Source organism: Leptonychotes weddellii, chromosome 12 (genome assembly GCF_054177405.1).
Source record: "Leptonychotes weddellii isolate Sample4059 chromosome 12, ASM5417740v2, whole genome shotgun sequence".
Classification (NCBI taxonomy): domain Eukaryota; kingdom Metazoa; phylum Chordata; class Mammalia; order Carnivora; family Phocidae; genus Leptonychotes; species Leptonychotes weddellii.
The window spans coordinates 89,701,792-89,713,222 of record NC_138380.1 but is presented as its reverse complement, the minus strand read 5'-3'; the positions used below and the strand labels follow the sequence as shown (position 1 = coordinate 89,713,222).

Genomic DNA, 11,431 nt, shown 5'->3' with positions numbered 1-11,431 from the left:
GAAAGCATATTTCATGCATCATTATCTGGGCCTGAGTAGCAAGGATGGAAATTGGTCCTCAATTTTAACAATCAGTGGAAAAGACCTTCAGCTTTCACTGAAGCTAGACAATTGCCCTCGACATGTCTCTGTTCTCTACGCAGCGAGAACAGAGACAAGAGCCCTTGCAAAGGCTGCCTTGAAATCGTTTTGGCATTAGACGTCCTGTGGATGCTATCGTCCGAGTGACGCAAATAAGGCGAGTTCCGGCTCCCCTCAGCAGGCGGGTTGACATCAGGTGGCGGGGGCCACAGTGTGCCACTGGACACCAGACGTGGCCGGCTCTCCCCCAGGGTTTGGAGCCCATGTGACCTCGGGCGGATCCATTAGTCTCTCGGCACCTGGTTTCCTATCTGTAAACAACGAGAATACTACCTGCCTTAAAATTGCTTGTAAGGGTTATAACAAGATAATCTGTGCAGAAGCCCTGTGTCTGGAGACTGGCTGTGCAGGCCGCACCTGGAGCAGGACAGGGGCAGCCCTCCCTGGGAGGGGCTTCGTCCAGTCTTGGGGGGACGGTTATCACGGTCCCCGTGGCTGGAGTTGTTGCTGCCGGTCACACGTGCATGCGCACGCACGCACACACACGCGCACGCACACGCACGCACGCACGCACGCGCACCCGGACTATGTCCCGGCAACGCCGAGGGCAGCAGGACCCCGTGAGGACAGAACTGCGTGAACTCGGCTGTGCGTTGTGCCTTCCTCGGGTACTTCCAGAAGAGAGTAGAGAAATAAAGAGTAAGAGAAATGAATGCCCTTCCCTTCTCTCTGGTCTTCCCTAGACGTGAAGCCGCTATAACCTCCAGTGGCGATGAAGACCTGTTTCTCACCGGGCAGTTCCAGAAAACCCTTGAGGAACTGGATGAGGAGCTGGAAGGTGAGCGCAACCCTCCATCCTGCTACAGTATTAATGTTGTGTGGCGGTAGACTTCGGTGGTGGTCTTTTTCTGGCCATGCTTGGCATGGCTCCCTGAAGGAAAGTTCGGTGGGAGAAACCCAGTTCCGTCTGAAGAAAGCCTGGGTGTGAGGGGCGGGCCGGTGAGCACAGCTTGGGAAACGCTGGGTGACAGAGGCGAACAGGTTCCCTAAGACTTCCACCCCTTTGCTTGCTGATGTTTGGCGTATCTCAGAGGGAAATTCAGTACGCACCGCCTCAGCCGTGAACCCGTTTATGGTGGAGCGCTTGCTGTTGTACGGATAGGTTTTGGGGAGATGATACTCCAAGGCCAAAGCAGATGCAGATGCTCTCAGTAGACAACCAAGGAATCTTTCAAACAAAGGCACACGCTGATAGTAATCTAGAAAGTAGGTGTTGGCCATGCCTTCAAACAGAAACCAGAAGGAAACAGACTGCAGAGCTGATCCACAGTCTACTCGCCTGTCGGCCTTCTGTCCTCAGAAGATGTACTGGACAGAGTTGAAAAGGCTGAATCGGTCACCCTGTGTCCCTCTGGCTATGACCGTGTGAGCGGCTGCATCCCTTAGGGCTAATTCTGAGGTGCCCAGTTAGTCATCTGCCTCTTAAGAAGTTAAGGCGTGAGCACATCACCCCGTGTGGTTTGTGGTGCTTCCGAAGAACACGAGTAAGCTGAAGGTCAAAACCCAAAACTCACCTCCGTGTTCCGCGCTGAGACAGCGTTTCCAGGGGGCAAAATGTGGTAGCTGAATACCTTACCTTGAGACATCGCGGCTGTGCAGAGCTTCTCCATCGAGCCATCAGAGTTGAGACTTGGGCCCCAGGCATGTGCAGGTGACGAACTGGAATGGCACTTTAAAATGTATGTAAATAACTTACCCAAAAATAACCTCAGGAAAATCACAGCCAGGGTGTGATTACACTAAGTAATTGGCTTGGGAATCATGCCAGCGATGCCAATCTGTGACTTGTGTTCGTCCTTCTTTGCAGAACTGGAAGAGAGCCCTGAAGCCTGCAGCAGCCTGCCAACCGGCTCTGTGAATGGCGTGTCCCCTCACTGCACGCCAGGAGCCACCATCCCCGAGTGTGATGAGGACACAATCCCAGTCACCTTCATCGGGGAGGTTTCAGATGACCCTGTGGATTCGGGGTTGTCTTCCAATCGAAACAACAATGCTGGTCTAGGGGGCATCGTGGGCAGGGAAGCCCCCCCAACGCCACGTCAGGAGGAGAACAGCCAGCAGCGTGGAAGGAGGGCAGAAGTGCCCAACGCACCCGCTCCTCCCCACGACATCGGGGAAGAACGCAAACCCGCCTCGTCCAACCCCTGTGAGGCTGTGAATCTGAATAAGATGGAGCCCAAGGTGCCTTCGGCAGCGTTTCCCCCGCACGGCCCAGATGCAGAGCTGAGTGGCGAGGAGCCTGCCTCTGCTCTCGGTGGGAAGACGCAGGCCAGCAAGACGGCGAGGTCACAGCCAGTGAGGGACAAGGAAGGTGAGGGTGTGAATAGTGGCTCAGCACCACCATCCTGGTATCAACGGGGCCAAAGCCCAGGGGGAAGTTATGGACTTAAATATGGCCTCACGACGTATAAAATTGTCCCTCCGAAGTCAGAGATGAGGTGTTACGACAGAGGAGTGTCGCTCTCAACAGGTGCCATTCAGATTGATGAGCTAGGGAATCTGGTGAGTCCCCACTCCGACAGGGGCAAGACCATAGCCCTGTCGCCGTCCGCCCTCGACGTGGAAACCCAGCCCATTGGAAAAGTCAAAGAATTCTGGAGGTCCAACTCCCTAGAGAAACACTTTGGCCAGCCCACAGAGGGCTTCACCAAGAGGACCCCCACTCCCGCCACACCAGGGAAGCCACAGTCTCAAGAAAACAGACTCCGAGCAGAGCCCACCTTCCCAGACCCCAAAGTGACGTCACCCCCACAGCAGTCTGCCCGCCAAGAAGGGGGGGGACATCTGGAGGAGGGCAGAAGCCGGCCACCCACGGCTGCCCCTTGTCACATCAAAATGCCAGCAGGGAACGCCACGGAAGTCCCATTTCTCAAGCCTCAGAGAAGAACGTCCAGTCAGTACGTGGCCTCTGCCATTGCCAAGCGGATAGGGCCCCAGAAAGCCCACACCGGCCTGGTGAGGAAGCACAGCCATGCCGAGGAGACCCGGGAAGGCGGAGCGCCAGAGCTGGCTGGACAGCATCCCGCTAGGACAGACAGCACAGCCCCCAGCCCGTACTCAGACACACGCTCCCGTACCTATGGGGGAGCCTCGGCGGTGGGAGCCCAGCCCAGAGCGCAGGTCAGCAGCCCTCCTGGAAAGCTGTCTGCTCCAGACTGTCCTGCTGGCGTCCACAGAAGTCCCTATGTCCCGCCCGTCACAGCTTCCCAGGGGGATCACGTTTCTGTGATGCAGAGCTGGAGCCTCAGTGGAAGGCAAAGCACCAGCAACCCCAGGACCAGCTCAGCATCTGCCCCCACATGCACGCTGGATGGTACAAACCCCCCGCCTGCCCGCTCGGGAGACGATCAGACTCCTGGCAGGACCCTGGTGGACGGCTCCAGGTGGGGCCCCATCCACGCCGAGCCTCCTCAGTCTCCGAGAGGGTCCGGCATGAATAACCATGCCGGACAGGAGCCCCTACAACAGGAGGAAAAGCCCAGTTTGTCGTGCGCAGAGGTACACGAGACCGACGGTACGCCGTCCCCCAGCATCTTTGGGCCAAAGAAGAAATTCCGACCCGTGGTCCAGAGGCCAGCACCAAAAGACACGTCGTTGCACAGTGCTCTCATGGAAGCCATCCACTCGGCGGGAGGGAAGGACGGGCTTCGCAAGGTGAGCGGCCGGGTACCTGTCTTTAGGGCTCAGGCTCCCCTTCCACACCCACGCGGGTCCTCGGGGGCCTGGGGGAGGGGCAGGGCCGGCGGAACAATGAGCGGGATGCTCGGGGTTAATTTCCACCAGGAGTTTCTTCGTCTCACTGCCTTAGGGGATTTAGAACCACGAAAGAGACAAAAACGGGTTTGGGGTTGTCCCCACTGCCTTTAAGGCCCTGACTCTCCTGGGGAAAGATGTCGACAATAAAGTGTCCACATCTGGGCCCAAGGGAGCGGAGAGGTAGGGGTGGATCATCCCTGACCGGTTCGTGAACGAAGGTGTGAGTCAGGGAAGACTCAGGCCAGGACCACTCCTGCCTGACGTCCCTGCATCTCCGGCAGCTCATACTGTCATTGTTGAGTAGCAATAGGGACAGTTTAGGAACTCCCTCCCTAGCCAGGCACTCAGCACCGACGCTCGGCATTGGGAGCCATCTGCTTCATTTTATAGATGAGGAACTGAGGCAGAGCACTGTCAGGAGAGCAGAAAGCCAGCAGCCATAACCGGGAGCCCGCACACCTGCCCTTTGCTTGTTAGAGGCTCTCAGGTCAATATGCAATCTTAAGTCGCTACGGTTCCATGCAAACACATTCTTCCTTCTAACACGGGGCTGTATAATCCATCCTAGAGCCCTCAACTGACAGGTAGTGCTTTTGCTCTGAGGCTGTCCTACTTAGCACTTCTCCTTCCGGGTGACGTGTGTCGACACTGTGAATATTCTAGATTGCAGCAGACACCTCCGAGGGAGGGCCCAGGAAGCCGTCCTACACGGAGACTGCGGGCGAGCGCTCCGCACTGCTGTCCGCCATCCGAGGCCACAGCGGTGCCTGCAGCCTGCGGAAGGTAAGAGAAGGGCCTTCCGTGGCAGGATGGGCGCGCACAGCCACTCCCCGGAGCGCCCCACGTGGGTGCCACAGAAGCCGGGGCAGCCCTCCCGTGTCCTAAGCATCTGCTAAGCCACCCTCAGGGTGGGCAACCCAGGACCGCTGAGGCTGGCGCGGAGGGGCAGCCCTTGCGTGGGAGAGGCCAGGCATCCGGGAGCGGTCCTCCTCCCTTCCTACCTGCCCACCTGGCACGGAGCGTTTCCCGAGTTCTCGGGCACCCAGTGTGGCTGCAGGGCTGTCTCTCCTGGGGGCAAAGTTGCTGGTCCTCTGGCACTGATCTGGCACGGCCTCGGGAGCCCAGGAGGGCCGGAGCTGAGGGGCAGGACCGCGTCCTCCAGCTTCCAGTCGCAGAATCCGAGGAATCGCGTGATGGGCATTTTACTCCCCGACAACTGGTCAGAGTGGTGTGGATGGCCTCCGGGTCTGTCCTCACCTGCCAAGGCGAGGCAGGAGGTCAGGGACTTCTCAGGAAGGCACGGCGGCCACCCCGCGCCCCGCCATCCGTCGCCGGTTGGGGAACTCAGGCAGCGAGCTCGCACACCTCCCGGGCTTGCTGCGGGCTAAGTGAGGCCGTGGGCGGGTGGCCCCTCCAGAAGGCCCTCAGGGACCTTGTCACTGAACCATGTCATCTCCAGGTGTCATCCTTCGCCTCCGAGGAGCTGCGGAGCTTCCGGGACACCGAGCAGTCATCAGAGCCGCCAGGACTCCGTGACCTTGGCCTTCAGCCCCTGCCCGCCCCGCCCCCACCGCCTCCAGCCACCCAGGCTCCCTCCACATCCAGGATGGCGGCCAGGTCCAGCTCAGGCAACCCCGCCCAAGCCAGGCAGGCCCTGATGGACGCCATCCGTTCCGGCACGGGGGCCGCGAGATTGAGAAAGGTGACAGTGCGTGACCATGTGAGCGTTCATGTGGGGCCAGCAGGGGGTCAGCAAGGAGCCACACGGCAGGGAGATGGCCGCGGGGAGGGGTGGCTGACAGCCCGCGTCCCTTACCCCAGGGACCAGAGGAGATGGCCCTCAGCGGGTGGGGGGTCGGCCCACAGACTAGCTCCTGGGGACGCAGGGGGTCCCCCCACATGGGTAACCCCTAACTGCATCTCAGCCACCCACTCTGACTGTGGTGCACGGGGGATCTAAGCTGCATCCTGTAGAGAGCCCATGTCACCCTCGCAGCCTTCAGCCTGGGTTGAGGCTCTCAGCACAATTTCTGTTTGTTTGTTTTGGCTAGCATTATGTTTGAAGTGATTGAGTCTGAAGCCCGTTGGGCAGAGCGCACGCGCCCTGGTTCTGCGGCTCCTACTTGCGTGTGGTCTTACGCTGGTTCGCACATTTGTCACCCTCACGTTCCCCAAAGCGGTGGGGTTTGCGCCACGACCACGGTGGGACTCCCAGACTCAAGGACTCTCGGGCCGCGTGGGTTCTGGGATCCGTTTCTCCGCCCGTGGATTGATTCTCTGCCTCTGCCCATTTCTGGTGGGTTTGGGGAGTTCTGCTAATGACAGGGAGGCTGGTGACAGATATTATTTCCCAGGAGACGATCTCCAGATGCTAAGCTCCTGTTTTCACATGGACCTCAAGAGGTCAGTACTCAGATGATCCTCAGTGCATATGGGAAGTGAATGAGGCTCAGACAACCTGAGTGGTTTGGCCTTGGTCCCACAGGACCGGGTGCAGACAGGGCTCAGTTAGGGCACAGAAGGTGCTCGGAAGCAGGTATCCGCTGTGGGAGAGCAGGTGGCCCTCGAGACAGGGCAGAGCTGCTGGTGCTGCTGAGAAGGCAGATGGCTCTCCGGCTGTCCCCCACCCCCCGGGAGCCTGTGGAAGCAGAGGAGCAGGGAGAAGACCCCCCTCCCTGCAGGCAGCAAGCCCAGGACATGATGGGCAGTCCTCACTCAGGCCCAGAGATGCCCAGCGGTGTTACCCAGTGCACTCACAGCCTGACCCCCCACCGCCTGGCGGCTCCCCTGCTCGCAGGTCACCCCCAAGGCTTGTCCCTGTGTGACAGGGAGGCATTCCCGGCTGTGTGCATGCGTGTGGCCCCCGGGAGGGACCCCAGACATCGGCTGTCAGGCCCAATGGCCCCACTGATCCTGGGGTACAAGTTTGAGGTTCTCAGAGTGAAATCCATCTGACATCTCCGCCCTGATTCAGATTTGGGGGCGGGGTGGGAGGTGAGCCGCGGAGCTGCGATTTTCAAGTGTTTGCCAAATGACTTCACCTTCAGATCGGAACTAATTAGCTATATCAGCCGCGCTTCTACTCTACTTCAGGTAATGCTGAACATACTTGTTTTATGACCGCAGACCATACCTGTTTCTTACATATGCCAGTGCATTGACGGATTTCTGGATCTTTCCGGAAGAGCTGTTACCCTGTCCAAGGAGCCTGGGCCCCGAGAGGTGAAAAGCTTGCCTGAGGCTGCACAGCTAGGAGGTGGCAGACCACAGCAAGTCTGACCCTCACGCTCGTGCCTTCTGGAAAGAAAGAAAAAAAACACGTTTGGGAGTTGTGTGGAGGGGCAAGAAGTTGTGCCGCGAGAAAGGAGGTGGGGATGGGGACAGTGAGGAGAGGAGGACCAGGACCAGAAGGGGCCAGGTGGGCGTTGGGGTGGCACAGCTAGGACCGCGAGCATCTGGACCGAAGCTCAGGAGCAGGGTTGCTGCCGGAGAGGTCCTGGGCCGCCAGGTTCCGGCCAGGGGCCGAGGCCAGGCTGTTCTCGCTCACGATCTCTGGTTTCTTTCTGCTGCTTCGAATGGCATTCAGAAGCCTTCATGTTGATTGTTTCTTGGATGAGTAGAAGTGTTGTGACCCACCTTATCCATCCTGGGAAGGTCTGTGCAATACGTGCTTATATGGCACGGCTGAGACTTTGATGGCCTGAACAGTTTACAAGACGCCCTTGGGCGAAAGTGACCAGGACGAGTGTGACACGGGGGACCATGTCCCTTTGCTCTCTATCACCGCTCTACCCAACTGCGCTGCCGTGTGCGTGGATGACCTCAGGGCTGAACGTACAGGACTAGGTCACTGCTCCACTCAGTGACCCTGGGACCCCTTCACCCCCTTGTACTCTGCCTCTCAGAATCACATAAGACTGGCTGATGGAGATGGGACCTTGAAGGACAGGCAGGCACTGGATGGTCCACGTGCCCGCCTATGTCTTTTTCTCACAAGCCAGGTTAGATGGCGCTTCTCTGCTCAGCAGGGACCATGAGGATCTCCGTTGGCTTTGCCACAAATGTGCTCTGGGGTATATGTTATGGCAGGTGAATCTCAGATCATTTGTGCTTTGCTTCTTATTGCTTCTTCTGCTTCCTTTTACCTTCTGGGCTGTTAGAGTCGTGAACCTTGAGGAAGATGTGATAACTGCAGGGCTCTGGGGTCCACACAGAGTGGGCTGAGCTCCCTGGGCATGCAGCATGTGCGGATTCTCCTTCACCAGCTCCTGGGTGTTCAGTGAGGGCTCCAGGTCGGGTGTGGCTGGGAGGACTTCGTGGACCCGAGGGATGTTACTGGCCTTCCCAGGGTTGGTGTGAGGGGCTCCCATGCATAAGTCTACTGGCTCCCCTCCTCCAGTTGTCAGTCCAACCTCCTCCTAACTGGGGTGCTCAGGCATTCTGGGAGGATTCTCAGGCAGGACGTTTGGGGCTAAAACTCAGATGATTGCCTCCCCACCAACTGTAGCATACAAGATTTGCTTTGGCAGGAATGCTACTTACAGTAAAATACCAAAGGGTCGGTTTGACACATAAGGAACAATCACCGTAAAAATGACTGGCATTGGGGTGTGGACCTGGCTCAGTCAGTTCAGCGTCTGACTCTTGATCTCTGCTCAGGTCTTGATCGCAGGGTCCTGAGTTCAAGCCCTGTGCGGGTCTCCATGCTGGGCGTAGAGTCTATTAAAAAAAAAAAAAAAATGCCTGGCATTTTTCAAGGCAATTAAAAGTACGTTTGCCTTCACAGTGTGACGGCAAATTATCGTAATGAGATAATTTCTCTGCCTCTGTGTTTGTGGTGATCAGAGAAATTTCCAGCTCCAGATCAGAGCATTTGCAGTCCCGCTCTGTCTGCGGGTCCTTCTTCAGGAGCGCACCTGCTCTGCCTGAGTGCAGGGCTCAGATGGACGGCCCAGCACCCACTTCCTTCCCCGACTCCATCCCGGACTCATAGTAACGGGGAGCCTGTCTGCATCTGACAGCCCTCACTGGTCTGTTTTAAATGCATCCTTTCGGGAGCCTGGAATGAACTCCAAGCACCCTCTGCATCTGTGCTTATATTTAAAACACTCACACATCCAACCATCCACTCTGCAAGCATTTCCTGAGAAAGCCCCAGGGTCCAGGGCCCATGGTCCTGCTCATGACAGAGAAGTGAACGAGGCAGTGTCTGCACCCTTGTGGGCTCTCAGCCGGAAAGAGAGGGTGTGGAGTCGGTTGTTGACCGTGGGATCTTCTCGCCAAGTTAGGGACGTGACGAAGGCCTCAGAGACACTTCCTTGTGTGCCCTGGCTCTCCTCCAGGCCCAGACAGTCCTAGCCCTGTCACCTTCCTGGGTGTGAAGGCTGTGGCTTCCATCCCACAGACAGGCTAGCGGGGCGCAGACGTCGGGACTTACCCCGGGCCTGAACTGGGTGGGTGCTGCTGCTGAGCCCGGCTCCGTGTGGGCACATTCTTCCAGTGCGGGAATGGACTGATGCCGACCACGTGCATGTCATGACGCTTGGCCTTGACCGTGGACCCCATGAGACATGATCAGACAGGTGACGCTGTCACCGTAAATGCCCAGGAGGCCCCCACGCCAGAACAGAAACCAACAGCGGCAGCACACCTCTTTCCTCCAGGCCAAAAGGTGTCTTCCCTGGAGGGTCAGAGAAGCCACGTTCCCATGGCCGGGAACAGTGACTTGTGTCAGAACAGGAAACCCAGCGTGAGCCAGAATTCCATCACACGCCAGGTTTGGGCTGCTCGTTCTGTGAACCTGAACAAGGTTTTGGTTAGAGTGGACTATTTCAGAGGTGCAGACGGGTCAGTTCCGGCTGCGCTGACCCTTGGCGTGTGATCCTTCTGCCCCGTTCGGATCTACCAGGTGACCGTTTCTTTCTGCAGGGGGCACACAGGGAAGCCTGTCCTGAGAAGCCACCAGTGCAGTGACCCTCAGGGCCCTCACAGACCCTGCCCCCTGTTTTACCAGCTACCCCCACTCATCCCACACGTGCGTGCGTGAAGCACGAGCCCTCGGAAAGCCCCCCTCAGTTCACGGGCTGGACTGGCTTCCCCTCTCATAGCTCATGCCATCTCCCTGAGTATCAAATCACAGCTCTAACTTCTGGAGTAATCAGTGCCACATGCTTGGTGCTTGCCCCTCCTACCTGACTATACCCCAGCGCTATGCCCTGTTCCTGGCACCATAGTGGGCACTCAGTACCAGTTACTCAGACGAGGGACAGAGAAAACAAACGCACCCTTTGCCTGCCATGTTTGCCGGCTCCCACCTAGAAACCCAGTGCGTCCCTCATCCGTGAGCCCATCACTCGTCTACTCCATCATCACTAGAACATCTTGCCAAGAATCCACTTCAAGCTGGGAAAAAACCACCGTCTTTTCCTTTGGGAATTTAGAGGAGTTCTGTGCATCCTGAGTCTCCCCTCACTGGTCCCTTTCCCAGTCCGCAGAGTTGGCCAACAGCTCATCAACTCCCCAGAGCTAATCTGTCCCCTCGGAGACGGGAGCTCACCAGCAAGTTCTGCAGCTCTGATGATTCCTTTCCTCCCCCTGGACACCATTTGCCTGTCACCACTGTCCCTTTCATCTCTTTCCATAGAGACATCATTCTCCTTGGCAGGCGAGGAAACAAAATGAAACTTGGATATTTTTACAGCTTTCTGGGTTGGCCTCAAACTCTAAGCTTTGTCCTTTCGTTGATTTTCTTCTTGTCCAACCAAAACAAAAGAGGATCTTTCAGGAAGCAAAACTATCCCTTGCCTCAGCCCAGATAGCAGTCACTTACTGATGTGGCTTAAATTTGGGTCGACGCTAGTGGCCATCAATATGGTTTATGCTACGTTTGTGGTTATCTGAACCACCAGGCTCCCTGTTGTGAATTGTGATCTGAGCCAGATCGTTTTAATGCTGTCCTCGTGCAATTTCCATTTTTATATGACACTGAGGAGTTTTTCCTTTCCCCTTCTAAATAGTGTTTTAATTTGCTGAAAACGTTTCAAATCTGGATTCAACCGTTGTATTGATATTGGCAGTGGTGAGCATGCCTTCCAGGTCTCCAACCCAGCCGTCAGTTCAACACTCACCAGCCCAGGACTCCGGCTCTCTGACACTCAGGTTTCTGGCCTGCCAGGAGAGCAGGGGAGGGCCAGCCCCTCCCTCCCGGCTTCACCGTCCTGCCCTAGAACTGCCCCACCAGCCCACAGCCCCACGTACCCTTTGCACCCTGAGAAATTGACCTTAGCATGGAACCGCTCTCCGAAGGTGGCTTCTCCCAGTGTGCCTGGCTTTAGGTGACAGAGGCAGGCCGAGCCATCTCCTACCCCACCCCAAAACCTGCATTTGGTTATCATCCTAACTCGTCCACTGGAAAGCTCAATGGTGGGGATGGGGGTGAGTGAAGCACGTGTCAGACCCCAAGACTCACCCAGACTGCATGCAGAATCAGACTCCAGAGCGTGCACTCTGAACTCCGCACACGATCTTAGTGTCT

At 57.2% G+C, this 11,431-nt stretch overlaps 1 protein-coding gene across 1 annotated transcript; it reads left to right on the top strand.

Moving 5' to 3' along the window:
• The first annotated feature begins 774 nt into the window (after positions 1-774).
• On the top strand, positions 775-6,409 carry LOC115941912 (protein cordon-bleu-like). Its single transcript, XM_031031084.2, has 5 exons — positions 775-919; positions 1,949-3,795; positions 4,561-4,680; positions 5,357-5,617; positions 6,383-6,409. The coding sequence occupies exons 1-5, from the start codon at positions 790-792 to the stop codon at positions 6,407-6,409; spliced, it is 2,385 nt and encodes a 794-aa protein (XP_030886944.2). The 5' UTR covers positions 775-789.
• The last annotated feature ends 5,022 nt before the right edge of the window (positions 6,410-11,431 follow it).